This window comes from Onychostoma macrolepis, chromosome 15, assembly GCF_012432095.1.
Source record: "Onychostoma macrolepis isolate SWU-2019 chromosome 15, ASM1243209v1, whole genome shotgun sequence".
Taxonomy (NCBI): Eukaryota; Metazoa; Chordata; class Actinopteri; order Cypriniformes; family Cyprinidae; genus Onychostoma; species Onychostoma macrolepis.
In genome coordinates, this window is record NC_081169.1 from 21,324,235 (window position 1) to 21,339,961 (window position 15,727).

The 15,727-nt window shown below is 35.5% G+C and overlaps 1 protein-coding gene across 3 annotated transcripts in view; it reads left to right on the top strand.

Moving 5' to 3' along the window:
- Positions 1-15,727, top strand: part of b3glcta (beta 3-glucosyltransferase a) — a 104,445-nt gene that overhangs the window by 61,842 nt on the left and 26,876 nt on the right. For all 3 annotated transcript variants that reach the window (XM_058744668.1, XM_058744666.1, XM_058744667.1), the window contains 3 exons: positions 6,708-6,817; positions 13,052-13,128; positions 14,815-14,926. In XM_058744668.1, coding sequence (XP_058600651.1) covers positions 6,708-6,817; positions 13,052-13,128; positions 14,815-14,926 — 299 coding nt within the window. The remainder of the gene's footprint in view (positions 1-6,707; positions 6,818-13,051; positions 13,129-14,814; positions 14,927-15,727) is intronic.

The window sequence follows — 15,727 nt, forward strand, 5'->3', positions numbered from 1 at the left end:
AAACAGTCAGGTTTCAGGAGTGGCCATTCAACTGAGACTGTGCTTCTCTTGGTCACTGAAGCCCTGTGAATTGCAAAAGCCCATTCCAAATCATCAGTCCTCATTCTGCTAGATCTATCTGCCGCGTTTGACACTGTCAATCATCAGATACTCCTCTCCACCCTCTCATCACTGGGCATCGCTGGAATTCCACTTTGTTGGTTTGAATCCTATCTTACTGGTAGGTCTTTCAGGGTGGCCTGGGGAGGGGAGGTATCCAAAGCACATTCACTGGTCACTGGGGTTCCTCAGGGATCGGTTCTTGGACCCCTCCTCTTCTCCACATACACTACATCACTGGGTCCCATCATACAGGCACATGGATTCTCCTACCACTGCTATGCTGATGACACACAGCTCTATCTCTCCTTTCAACCAGATGAGCCAACGGTAGCTGCAAGGATCTCAGGTTGCCTGGCGGACATCTCGGCTTGGATGAAAGAACATCACCTTCAGCTCAACCTGGCAAAGACTGAGCTTCTTGTCTTTCCTGCCGCTCCGACTCTACAGCATGACATCACGATCCAGTTAGGTTCATCAACAATTACCCCATCAACTTCGGTCAGAAATCTCGGTGTAATCTTTGATGACCAGCTGACCTTCAAAGACCACATTGCAAAGACTGCTCGATCTTGCAGGTACTACACATCATCAGAAAGATCAGGCCCTTTCTGACGGAGCATGCTGCACAACTTCTTGTCCAGGCCCTTGTCATTTCTAGGCTGGACTACTGCAATGCTCTTCTGGCTGGACTTCCATCAAACACAGTCAAACCTCTACAAATGATTCAGAATGCGGCGGCACGACTGGTCTTCAAGGAACCCAAAAGAGCCCATATCACACCTCTATTTATCTCATTGCATTGGCTACCAATCGCAGCTCGCATCAAGTTCAAGACAATGATGCTTGCTTATAGAACAACCACAGGCTCAGCACCCGCCTACATGCACTCACTGTTAAGAATCTACATCCCCTCCAGAAGTCTGAGATCTGCTAGTGAGCGACGCCTCGTGGTACCATCACAAAGAGGCTCAAGATCACTCTCCAGAACATTCTTGTTCACCATTCCTGGCTGGTGGAATGATCTTCCCACCCATATTCGGAGTGCTGGATCCCTGGCAATCTTCAAGCAACAGCTGAAAACTCATTTCTTTCGACACTACTTGACTTCACCTTACACATAAAAAAAATAAATAAAAAAATCTTTCTCCTTATTTATTCCTTCCCTTGCTAGCTTGTACTTATTTAAACAATGCCTGAGACTTGGTGTTACAAGCACTTCGTTTGTCGGATTGCCTCTTCAAGATGAATCGCTTTATGTATTCCCCAATTGTAAGTCGCTTTGGATAAAAGCGTCTGCAAAATGACTAAATGTAAATGTAAATGTTGTGCGCAAGGGATCTGCAACTAAATAATAGCTTTTAATCTTTTATATTTGCCTTATGTTCAATTATCCCAATACTTATGCTCGCATCAATGAGTGGGATGAACTCTAAAAGTGCTGTTCTTTTTATTTGGTAAAACATGTACAGGTGCATCTCAATAAATTAGAATGTCGTCTTGTAAGTTATTTTAAAAAGTGAAACTTTCATATATTTTACATTCATTGCATGTAAAGTAAAACATTTCAAAAGTTTTTTTGTTTTAATTTTGATGATTAGAGCTTACAGCTCACGAAAGTCAAAAATCAGTATCTCAAAATATTAGAATATTTACATTTGAGTTTCAATTAATGACCATCCCTACAGTATAAATTCCGGGTATCTCTTGTTGTTTGAAACCACAATAATGGAGAAGACTGCTGACTTGGCAATGATCCAGAAGACGAACATTGACGCCCTCCACAAAGAGGGTAAGTCACAGAGGGTCATTACTGAAAGGTGTGGCTGTTTACAGAGTGCTGTATCAAAGCATATTAAATGCAAAGTTGACTGGAAGGAAGAATTTGGGTAGGAAAAGGTGCACAAGCAACAGGGATGATTGCAAGCTTGAGAATACTGTCAAGCAAAGCTGATTCAAACATTTGAGAGAGCTTCACAAGGAGTGGACTGAAGCTGGAGTCAATGCATCAAGAGTCACCACACTCAGACGTCTTCAGGAAAAGGACTACCAAGCCACTTCTGAACCAGAGACATCAGAAGTGTCTTACCTGGGCTGTGGAGAAAAAGAACTGGACTGTTGCTCAGTGGTCCAAAGTCCTCTTTTCAGATGAAAGTAAATTTTGCATTTCATCAGAGTCTGGAGGAAGACTGGAGAGGCACAGAATCCATGTTGCTTGAAGTCCAGTGTGAAATTTCCACAGTCTGTGATGATTTGGGCTGCCATGTCATCTGCTGGTGTTGGTCCACTGTGTTTTCTGAAGTCCACAGTCAACGCAGCCATCTACCAGGAAATTTTAGAGCACTTCATGCTTCCTTCTGTTGACAAGCTTTATGGAGATGCTGATTTCATTTTCCAGCAGGACTTGGCACCTGCCCACACTGCCAAAGGTACCAAAAGCTGGTTCAATGACCATGGTGTTACTGTGCTTGATTGGCCAGCAAACTCGCCTGACCTGAACCCCATAGAGAATCTATGGTGTATTGTCAAGAGGAAGATGAGAGACACCAGACCCAACAGATGACCTGAAGGCTGCTATCAAAGCAACCTGGGCTTCCATGCCACCTCAGCAGTGCCACAAACTGATCACCTCCATGCCACGCCGAATTGAGGCAGTAATTAAAGCAAAAGGAGCCCCTACCAAGTATTGAGTACATATACAGTAAATGAACATACTTTCCAGAAGGCCAACAATTCACTAAAAATGTTTTTTTTATTGGTCTTATGAAGTATTCTAATTTGTTGAGATAGTGAATTGGTGGGTTTTTGTTAAATGTGAGCCAAAATCATCACAATTAAAAGAACCAATGACTAAACTACTTCAGTCTGTGTGCACTGAATTTATTTAATACACAAGTTTCACAATTTGAGTTGAATTACTGAAATAAATGAACTTTTCCACACCATTCTAATTTATTGAGATGCACCTGTATGTGTTGAAACAGCTAATAATAAAATATGACATTCTGTAGTTTTGTCTCATATTCATCTTTTCATCATATTTGCAAATGTCTTGACTCCATTGCCAACAGAACAATTTTGTCTTCACTGTTCCAATACTTGGATATATATCTATCTAAAATACGCTGTATATATATTTTGTGTGTGTGTGTGTGTGTGATTTATGGTCTATTTATGGTATTTATGGATTCATGAAATATGTGCTTGTACATTTTTGGTGCATTTACATATTTTTATCTAAAATATGCTGTATATATTTTTTCTTTGTTTTTTGTTTTTTTTCTTCTTTTTTGTGATTTATTTATGGTTTGTGGTATTCATGGGTTTATGATATATGTGCTTGTACGTTTTTGGTGGACTGATGACTTTCTGGTGTTATATTAAAACATGATATGCTATACATAAAATAAATGTAATAAAAATATAAAATATAATATTTTTATTAATTTCTAAATTATTATTCGCATAATTAAAATATTCGGTCAGCATTTAAACACGCATATATGTAATGCATAGTTTTTTATAATAAAATAATGTAAATGTATAGATATTGTTTGCTTTGCTTGTTATTATTATCTAAAATCTAAATATAATTATCTAAAATATTCTGTATGCAATGTTTTTTTTTATTTATTGATTGATTTTTATGGTATATTTTTATTGTAATGTTGTTATGAAATATGTGCTTGTACATTTTTGGGGGCCTGACAACTTTCTGGTGCAATATTTGTTTTGAGTAATTATGACTAAATCCAGTGAAGTGAATATAGCATTCAGCCAATCCTTACTTTTGTACAGTGCATTTTGGGAATTTCTAGAGTGCGAACATTTCGGTACACTGAAACGTTTCTAGGACAATGGGAGAGCCATAGAAACGGCTGACTCCCTTGTGAAGACTGCTTACCACTTAACTAGAGAGCGGACTGAGGCTCACAGATTGTTTGCTCACGTCAGCTGTTTTCCACATTCTCACTCTTTCTCAGCCTGTCTCGGAGGAAGATTACGAAGCTGTCACTTTGCTCATACACCTCGTCTTATTTGTGTTGACAAATGAGCCTCATTTCTCAAGAGTTGCTTAAAAACGTCATGAAGAAAACTCGATGTCTAATCATAATTTATGATGTGCAATATACACTGAATGGCCACATTTCTGTGAAAATGTTTGAAAGGAACCTAATGAAGAGATCCAGAGAGCCGCAGCTGGCAGAAAGCTTGAGCTGGAGCTAACAGAAACAGAGCTCTTGATGAAGTGACTGCAAGACTTATTAAAAAAGTGACGCTTCTCATTGCTGTACGGGTTTTATTACATGCCAGAGCTTTCCCACTTGGGAGAGCGTATGAAAGCAAAGTTAATTCTCTTACCCAGCCTACAGATTTAGAGTCTGTTTTCAGTGTGTGGGTGTTGTAGTGTAATGAAGTGCAATATGAGTGCATCATTATATAAAAAAAAAGAAAAAACACCTGCATTTTGCTGGTTGTACTCATAAAGTATATGATTGATGATAAAGTATTTTTGATACCTCCTACAATTATGTGTTTTAATTCTGTAGGGTGTGTTGATGTATTAGATCTCTCATGTGACTGTGTTTCTTTTAGAGCAGGGGTCTCCAACCCTGCTCCTGGAGAGCTACCATCCTGAAGATTTCAGCTCCAACCCCAATCAAACACACCTGAACCAGCTAATCAAGGTGTTCAGGGCTACTTGATAATTACAGACAGGTGTGTTGCAGCAGGGTTGGAACTGAAATCTGCAGGATGGTAGCTCCAGGAGCAGGGTTGGAGATCCCTGTTTTAGAGGAACGTTTTACTCAAAATTTCATAATCTACACACCCTCATGCAATTTTAAACCTGCATTACTTTCTTGCTTTGTTATAGCAAAAATGAGAAAATATTTTTCCATACAATGAAAGTGAATGACAGAACTGTAAACCTCCAAAAATAACAAAATAAAATCACCAAAAACATATATTCTAAAACTTGAGTGTATCTGAGCGCAAATGAGATTTAAGAGTTACAGCAGAACATTTTCTGTTAATATCATTTCTGTTAATATAATGAAGCCCAGAAGATAAGAAAATCATAAAAATAACCAGTAACAAATAACAACAAATGAAATGGTGACTAAATAATGAATTGTTTTAATTATAGCCATTTATTTATTATTTATTGACTATAATAAATATATATATATGTGTAAATATATAAATAAATCTAAATAATTGGCTATAAATGAAACTATGTATTTAATTATTTAGCCAGTGATTGATTTGTTTGTTTTATATATGTATTTATTTATTTTTTCTTTACCCAGAGATCTAATTATTTGTTTATTTATTTTTAAAGCCAATGATTTATTGATTTGTTTATTTCACATAGTCAGTGATTTATTTATTTATTTATTTATTTTAAGCTATTTATTTATTTTTATGTTTTAGTCTTTTTTTTTATTTTAAGTGTTTTTTTTTTTGTTTTTTTTGTTTTTCTGTGCTCAAATGCTAATATGATGATGCTGCCTGGCTGGTTTTTTGGTAAATATAAAGTTCATGTAAAGGTTACAGTGACTGTGGTGACATTAGATAAATGTCACAGATTGTACTCGGTGAGATCAGTGTCTCAGCATGTGAAATCAGTGTCTTAATTACACCACTCACAGGTCTTCAAACGAGTCATTTCTATCAAGTCCACCCTCATGACTCAATGGCTCTTTTGACGTGTATCATTGAGGTTGTTTGAGTTCATTCTCTGTTTTTGGAACTCATTATAAATGGATCCTTTGTGTATTATTCAAGAGAGCATGCTGTGTGGTTTTGAGTCTTTCATTGTGATATAGTAAGCAGCTATTATAGATCAAGAAACATACTCCAACTCAAATCCCATCTTAACTGTTTGGTAACCATGGTGATTTCAGTTCCCAGTTGGAGCAGTGAACTTGTCAGATCTTTAGTTGAAAGATAGGAAGTTTCTGAAATAGAAGCTTCTGTCCAGAAGCAACTGTACTGACTTGACCTTGAGCCCAGAGAGTTCTACTTTGTGAAAACTGGATTTTTCGATTAAATTCTCGTAACGTATTCATAAATGGACAAATGCGCCACACTAAGCCCTTTCTCTTCCCTGGGCCAAAACCCTCCAAATGTTATCTGTTCAGATACAGGGATGATTATCTTTAGGGCTTTTTGATTTATTAAAGAGAGATAGTAGATGGAGACGTGAAAACATTGCAGAGAGATAGCAGGAATTAGAACATGTTGCAGACAGACTGGCACCAATGCTCAGTGTGCACTAACCAAGAAACCACAATGCCAATATTTTTATTTCCTCTCAAAATATTGTACCTATATTTTCTTTATTTAATGTTAAAAACACCTTTTGCATTGCTAAAAGATATAACATTTGGTGAATTTTGTGCACAGACATCTGAAATTTGGATTTATTAGATGAAAGGTCTGCATGTCCTTCCTGTGCTTAGAATCAGAACTACTTGCCTTGCAACAAAATCTTTCTGACCCATTGTTACTGTCATGGTTCTCGATGGGAAATCGTTGTGTGCTCTAAGCAAATGAATGGGCTTGATGTGGTGGGTATGTGTTTTTCTCTTTGTTTGTTGTAGACTTGAGAGAAGTGGTGTTTGTCATCCAGAGCCAGAGGAACTCTTTCCATGTGCGGCAGGCGGAGAAACTCAGACAAGACCTTCTGCTGCAGACACAAGCTCTTCAAGAGGTATCAATATATGTTCTGTATTCACGCTTTCACTTTTTTTTTGAGTTCACATAATTTATTCAGTTCAACCCAAAGAGAAATTATTTGTGCAGGTATGTCCAAATTTTGTCCATGACTTTCTTGACAATCGCAGCCATCTGTCATGAACCCTTTGCCAAGCCAGATGTACAGTACCAGTCAAGACTTTGAACACATCTACAGTATATCTACAGTACATGTGTATATATATATATATATATATATATATAGCATTTTAAAGCATGACATTTTATTATATATGATTATAGATTTGATATATAATGCAATTATCATGTTTTGTATATGCTATATATTTTGATTCATTCTATTATAAATTATGTTGTTTGCAGTCTTGCGTTTGCATGGATTCGCATTCTCACAACAAAACTGGCAGAATTTTCATAGCACGCTTTTATTGAGTGTTTGAATATTTTAGAAAAGGCAAGGGCAGATCATGAAGTGACATTTTGAGTAAGTGAAGTAGTGGGATTGACATTTCAAATGTTAAAAGCTTTATATCAATGAGAGAAACTGTTCGGTTCATCCTTAATATTCCACCCTTGATAGTGTGTTCCATTTATTTCCCAGCATGGGGACCATCCTCTGAGAGTGAAAATGTAATGCAGTCTTTTTTCCACCCCCAACAACCTCACCTGGTAGTTTACCATTTTCGTAGACAAACTCTTTCTGACTGCTTGTTCTGAAAATCTGGAGTGCCAAACTGCAATAACCTCGGAGCTCTGCACCAGTTCACTGAGCTGTCACCCTCCGATCCAATCAAAACCAGATTAAGAAACCGTTCTTATCCTGAGCTATATCCTTTTCTACCGCCTTTTCTTTCATTCTCAGGGTCTTCTTGTTCCCAGAACGCCCTAGCCTAAATTTTCAAAGTATGTACAGTGGATTTATACAGTTTCCTCATCAATTATGACTGAGTTGTATTGCAATAACAAGCTGTTTTGATTTCTTTCCTCTTTCATATCCTCTTCAGATTAGATGCTTTTTAGCAATACTTTGTGAGCCCAAATGAATTGGAAAAATGCAGTGTAGTTTACTTATTTTAATGCCCTTGAAGTGTTGATGTCACATAAAATGTTGCACTTAACTAACTATGGTGCTGTCAAACAGGACCTTCGTTTCAGAATTCCTGCTGTTGTGTCAGTTGAATTTTTAAAATCACTCGCCCTAAAGCGAACCGCAAATCCGTGGTTTCTTTTAGATGTCAAGTCAGATGTGTTCTAAAATGCAATGTCTGTGCAAATCTTCTGTTTTAGAGTCAGTGATGGTTTGGTTATTCAAAAAAAATTTAATTCCACTTCAGCTTTGAAGATCAGATAAATAAATAATGTCATGCAGAGGAAGCATTTGAGTCAGTATTCAATGTTTTATTTAATTTAATATAAATGTTATTCTCTAATAAGAAATGTTATAATGTATTTATATTAGATTAATATTTTATACTTTTATTTTAAATAAGTATACATTCAATTATTTTTATATCTTACCTCATACCAGTTCTCCTTTGGTGTACTATATGTTTTATTAAATAATTAATTTAATTTATACCTATTTAGAATTAAATATAAAAATATTTTTACTGTCCTTTTAAATAATACACTATACGAGAGCTTCCATAGATTGGATGATTTTTTGAATAATATATTTAGAACTTCATTGTTTCTCTGGATAAAAGTTCGAACCCAAATAAATTCTTTCTTCAGACCTTTGTAAGAAAATGGACTCGACTTTCATGCTTCTTTATGCATTACCACAAGATGTCAGCACTAGTCTGAAACATGAGATTGCAGACTTGTAGAGCTGATGCATAATTCTAGTTTCAGTAGAGCAATTTGTATCTCTTTAGTTGGACTCATAAGGCCTAACATTTGTTCGCTATAGAGAAATGCTCTACATGGATGGCACATCAGTTCTCTCACTCTCTGTCTCTGAACCTTGACCGTTCCAGTATTGTCAGTGTGAATTAGACATGAGATTTATCACTCCTGCCCTGAGTGGCTATACAGTGCTCCTGAACATTGCTCGCTCACACATATTCACTCCCCAGTGTGCAGCCAGCAGTGACTGTTATGTTGTAAAAGCTGTGGGATGTTTGCTTCACCACTGGAGGGCCGAAGCAGCAGAACAGTGGGAGCGCATACAGTACTGAACAAATTCAATACGACCAACAGTCTGTAAACACTGAGGTATTCATCTCTAAAACCCTCAGAGGCACACAAGTTTGTAAACTTAGCGTGGCAGCAGCTGGTATGACCTAGACTGTTTCCTTCTGTATTTCTGTGTCAGTGTTGAGTGGGAAACAAATGTCCTGAGGACTTGTCTTCTTCACCTTTTTTACTATTCTTCTTTGTGTGTGTCTTATTTCTCATCTTTTTTGTCCTTGTTGTCAAACTTTCGAACTTTGCTTCACAGATCCAACCTTAGTTTTGCCTTGCGCTGTTTTTAATTTTGTATATGTAAGATTAAAGTGATGAATTTGAAAATGATGACATTGTAATATCTAAAAAGATTTAAAAAGTGTAATGTATTATATTAAATACTATACTAAAACTACTACTAATACTAGTCTTAATATTTAACTATAACTGGTTAATATAAGATCATTTATAATGATATTATATATTCAGTGTTTGATAATAATTAATACAATTGTATAATTAGTATTTGTGTACTTATGTGTGTGTGCTATAAATATTTTGCAAGTATTTAATAATAAATATTTTGAAAATTTTGTATTTTATCATTTTTATATATTAAATATTCATTTTTACATTTTTATTTATTAAATGTATATTATGTATATATACTTTACATATTGAGTTTGTAAGATAGATAGATAGGGGTGTGTGTGTGTGTGTTTAGTTATGTATTTGCGTGAGTTCAAATTGTTCTTTTGCAGTTTCTCCAGGAAATATTGATGTTAGTTGGTAATTCAGTTTTTGAGCGTGCAGACATAAAGTTGAATTTATAATGTAAAGCTTTCTGATTCATACAAGTAGTGGAAGGAGTTCTTTAATTGCAAATGACTTGGAAAAGTCAACTGGGTAATTCATTACAGATGATGAAGCTGTAATTAGTTTCATCCATTAGCTCGAATTTGCCCTAATTAATCATTATGATGCACAGACATGGTTTAAACCAAGCACCCTTTAGCAGGGCAATGCAATGTATTATGTTTGTCCCGGTCTCTATGGTAATCAGGCCAATGGGCAGAGAACATCAGCTAAGTCAACCTGACCTCACAACTGAGATGCATCCTTATAATGATTTGTATTAGTTTGACCTGGCATGCGGCCTTAAATGAAATACTGTTTAGATGCTGCCTGCTGGCTTTGTGTATTTTACAACATTATAAAATTAGCCAGTCATACTTTGTATTAGGTGGCCTTAACTACTGTGTACTTACACCAAAGAATAAGTACAATGTACTTTTTGTGTTCATACTGTATTGCCAAACACTTTTGCTGCTATTGAGGTGGGATACGGGTAAGGTTAGGGACAGGTTTGGTGGTTTGGGTAGGTTTAAGGGTGGGTTAAGGTGTAAGGGATGGTTCAACAGTGTTAATTATAAGTACAAGTACAAAAATTAATTAGAGATGTAATTACATAAAGGTATTTTTAAAAATATAAATACAATGTAAAAACATGTATGTACACAATAGATCAGACACATCTAAGATTAGAGTGTTAATTTCTTGCCGTTTCGGTCTCTGGCTGCCACGTGATGGAACCAAGCCGACCATCTAAGGTAACATAAGGTAGCAAGGTCACACCGACCCCTATCTTCGTCTTCACTTTGAGTCTTCACAGCGTAATCACAGTCCCTTTTTCCTCTGTTCATGCTGATGAGCTGTATGAAGACACACAGTGGGTGTCACAAAGTCCTCAGATCTATATTAAGCCATTCATGTGTCTCTCTGGAGATAAGAATAAAGTTTTGCGAGCACATTTGTGAATGTGCTAAGGGGGAAGTTCTGAACATGAACACTCTCTCATCTGATTCATTGTCACTCCTATTAAAATCACAAATCTAAATTGCCCTAGGCTGAAAATGTTAATGCTGAAAGGACTTTAGTTCTTTTTTTTTTTCTCGCATAGAAACACTTATGATTGTCTATGATTGTCTGAAGATATAATTGTCCAATTTCAGCATTTGCTGCAATTGATTCCTGTCATTAAGGGGCAGCAAGTTTGACTGCAAAATGTGTTTTAAAAAGAATTTAAGGCTCTTCCTATGTGTAATAATATTTTAGTATTTATTTATTTATTTATTTATTGCATAGCTGACATTTAAGTGATGTATATGTACAGGCAGCTGACGTGAGTGAGCAATTTTAAGTAGTGCATGTCATTATTTATTTAATTATTGGTATATTGACAGTAGAGTAAAAAAATGAAGGGGTAAGTTTTAAATTGGCATAAATATATACCTTTGTTCAGCAAACATGCATTATATTGATCAAAAGTCATAGTAAATGCGTTTGTAATGTTATTAAAGATTTCTATTTCAAATAAATACTGTTGTTTTGAATTTTCTCATTCATCAAAGTATTCTGAACTGTTTTCAACACTGACAATAAGAAGAAATGTTTCTTGAGAACCAAATATTATGATTAATAATTAGCATATTAAAACAATTTCTGAAGGATCATGTGACACCGAAGACAGGAGTAATGGCTGCTCAATATTGAGCTTTGCCATCACAAGAATAAATTATTCAAATATATTAAAATAGAAAAGCTATTTTAAACTGTAAAAATATTTTTATAGATTTGTACTTCAAATAAATGCATTCTTGATGAATGTAAGAGACTTCTTAAATAAATAAATGAAATTAATTAATTAATCTTACCAACCCCAAACTTTTAAACAGTAGTGTGTAACAGTAACAGCATTGGAATCACTTTCAGAATAATCGTTTTTCTCGCTGGTGAATGAAAACAGAACCCACCCATATTTAAAGACTTTGCACAGTTGAAGTGGCAGATGAGATATACAGTAAGAGCGCTTATATTAGAAAGTACGGTATGTTATTGTACACAGGGTCCGCCCTTAGTGATTTGGGGGCCCTAAGCAAATTTCAGGTACGGGGCCCCAACAAAATAACTATAATGCTCTTTTACGCGTAACCCTTATTTTGCTTGTTAGTTCTCTCTCATTATAGCTATAGCTATTATTTATTGTAACTATTACCCCTTCACAACTTAAGTAGTCTAAATAATTGGTCAACCTGATGCTGTTCTAAAGCCATATTAAGCTACCTTATTTTTTTCGGATAACAAAATACATTATATTAAAAAAAAAAAAAAATGCTTGCACTTTGAATTGTAAACTTCTTCAATCTTTTTCCAAAAAGGATTAAAATGTCATAATTATCCCATGCAACTCGTTCCATATTCCAAGTGTTCTTAAGACATATGATAGGGTTTGCAGAGAAACAAATCGAAAATATAATCTATTAAGCGAAAATCTCCAGTCATTGCATTTGTGCATTTATACGAGTTTATAGTTCATTTGCATTTATTGTTCACGCTGGCGCGCCTAGGAAAAGCACACAAGAGAGTCATTTTTGAAACATCAAGACAAATAAAATTATGACTTGAAACAATTTCTTTACTGAGGTGAATATAACTCTTCTGAGACGAGCGTAGAATGCGCACAAAGAGCGCTCAGTCTATAATCACTAAAAGCTGTTACTCACTTCAGTTCATCGCGACCTCATGACGTTCCGTTAATAAGCTCTCTGCACAATGAATCTCCGCACCTGACAAAAACTTGCCGTTTTGAGTGGTGAGTGAACATTTGACACTCTCAAGACAACACAAATACATACTGGTGCATTCGGCGAATATCAGACGGGGCCCCCTGATTCTCCGGGGCCCTAAGCGGCCGCTTACCTCGCCTATTGGTTAAGTCCGCCCCTGATTGTACATTTGTGTGTACACTTTTATAGTTTCATTATAGTAATCCTTATTGGTGTGCATGGACCTTTACATAACAACAACAACAAAAAAGGTCTGTGTTCTAAAGTGACTTCTCTTCTGCTCTTTCTCTGAAGTCCATCCAGTGCACTGGCTGTAACCCTGCAAGTAAACTACTGTCTCAAATCAGAAAAACTGACTTGATAGCTGTTTTCACAGTATCTTCCCACTTTTCTTTGTCTGACAGTAGCTGTAATGGAGTGTTTGTCTCTTTCAGAGTCCCCCTGTCATCCTGCTGCTGCACACACTGTCAGACAATGAGGGAGACTGGAACATTCTCCCGCTACTGCCTTAGTAAGCACTGTTAATACTGACATTACCAACATTCAACATTGTGAAATCTCAGTCTTAAAAAAGTTTGGTTCACTTTGGATTATTGTTTAATCGATTTCTTGGTAAGATTTGTATGTTCCGTGTTTGGACTTACAGTTGTGCTCAAAATTATTCATAATATAATATGAAATATGAAAATAAATCTGTATCATTAATCCGTTGCTGCTAAAAAGCTCTTTTTTATAGTTTCATCTGACCATAAATACCAGTGCTATTTGAAGTTCCAGTCGTGTCTGACAACTGAATATGCAGGAGTTTGTTTTTGGATGAGCGAGGAGACTTTCTGACCCCAAGACTCAACTAATCTCTGCAATTCTCCAGCTGTGATCCTTGGAGAGTCTTTGGCCACTCAAACTCTCCTTCTCACCTTGCATTAGGACGATATAGACGCACGTCCTCTTCCAGGCCGATTTGTGACATCTTTAGTTGATTGGAACTTCTTAATTATTGCCCTGATGGTGGAAATGGGGATTTTCAATGATTTAGCTCCTTTCTTACAGCCACTTTCCTAAATTTGTGAAGTTCAACAATCTTTTTCTGCACATCAGAAATATATTCTTTGATTTTACTCTTTGTGATCAATGATTAAGGGAATTTGGCCTTGGTGTTCCTCATATTTATAATCCTGTGAAACAGGAAGCCAAGGCTGGACAATTTCATGTTCCTAGTCACCCTGGTGTGATAAAAATGCAAATATGAATGGGAATATACTTCAGAGATATTTTAATCATAAAAATCTCTAGGGGTACCAATAATTGTGGCCATTGAGTACTAGAGAAAAATATTTATTTCCTGATGTGATTTTCCCCAACTTTTTGCTTTTTTTTTTTTTTACATTTTTGAATGAAAGATCAAATGGATAAACAATACAGACTTACTTTCACAGCCTTCTTTGACCATATTTACCAAGGGTATGAATAATTTTGAGCACAACTGTATTTAAATGATATCAGATTAACAAGATTGCTGTTGTACTGAATATTATTATAGTTGTGATTTGGCAAAAGCATTCATTATTACCGATAATATTATATATTATAAAAGCATTAATTATTAATATTGCATATTATGAAATATTCATATTGTTGTAGTAGTAGTAATAATAATAGTTATTATTATTATTATTATTATTATTATTCAAAACAATAATATTATTTAATAATATAAAAATATTATTATTTCTTGTGGAGTTACACTTTAGAGACAGTATTGCCAATCACTATCTGTATTCTTTTTTCTCTGCAAACAAAAATAGTTTCAAAAGTCACAGGCCTGAGTGAATCAGTATTTTGAATGATTCAGTTGAGTGAATGATTCTGTGACTCACTTACAAGGACAGTAACTTATTTCGTTCTTGAACGAATTGTTTGAGTGAACAATTCAGTGACTTATTCATTAAACAGACAGCTGTTTCTGTACTGAATGAATTGTTGTTTTTTAACTGAATCAGTTGAATGATTCTGTGACTCATTCATATGACTCACCTACTGGTGTAACAATGTAACTTGCAGAAAGAATTTATTTTAAAAAACCACCACTAATTTACAGACTAATTATGAATGATTATATTCTGTTGATATGTTTGCATTAACTAGTATAACATTTCTTTAAAATTGTTAATAATGCAGAATGTTTTTTCTCCTTTAGCTTGTCATCACAGTTTGGCAAGAACTCATCTTGGATCATGTTTCTAGAAGAAGACACTAGAGTGAAACTCCAAAAACTTCATGAAGTCCTCAAAAAAATTGACCACAGAAAAGTAAGAACTTTTCATACTGTGCCGAATGTAATCAAAATTCATATTTAGCCCTTAATTGTTGTTCCACAGTCAGCAAGAGTGGGAATAGTCTGTTATAGTGTTTTCTTATCCATGTTCCATTAAAAAGGGTTCCAGACATTTCCAATCTTTATGCACTAAATGCCTTTAAAAAAAAACAAAAAAAACAATGGACCGGTCTGCTACCTGTAGAATTACCTCTATAGCCTGTCTTTAATGAATTTTGAATTGTGCGCCACCTAGCTTCATTATGAATGAGATCTTAATGCTGTTTAGTCTTTTTCTTAAATTATGTCAACAGGAATCATTTTGAATGTCAGACCCAAGGGTGTCCTCACAGATGGCATTTAACACAGAATAAGTAATATAGAGAAGTGTAAATTCTGATCTTTTCTTAGACTCGCCTTCATAATTTCAGCTGTCGACATGTTAATGCAATTTGATAATGTAAAGCCATTTACAGCTGCCTGGTTTGTCGAATTAACTGTGCAAGTGACTCATCACAGATTTCCACTTCATTAAAATCAGTTTACCAGAGCCTTTTCAAAGTAACATAATAATGTGAAGTACATTATGATGAGTCACTTGCACAGTGCATTCAACATGACAGGCAGCTGTTGAGCACAGCACTACAAGTAAGAACTTTTCTTTCAATAAACCATTAAATTCATTTTTCTTTTCCCCATTGTAATTATGACAATATCACTGTGACTTGATCGGATTGTCACTTAATAGAAGCTTATTTCCACTACAGAAAAATAAAAATAGGATAATTGTGGCATT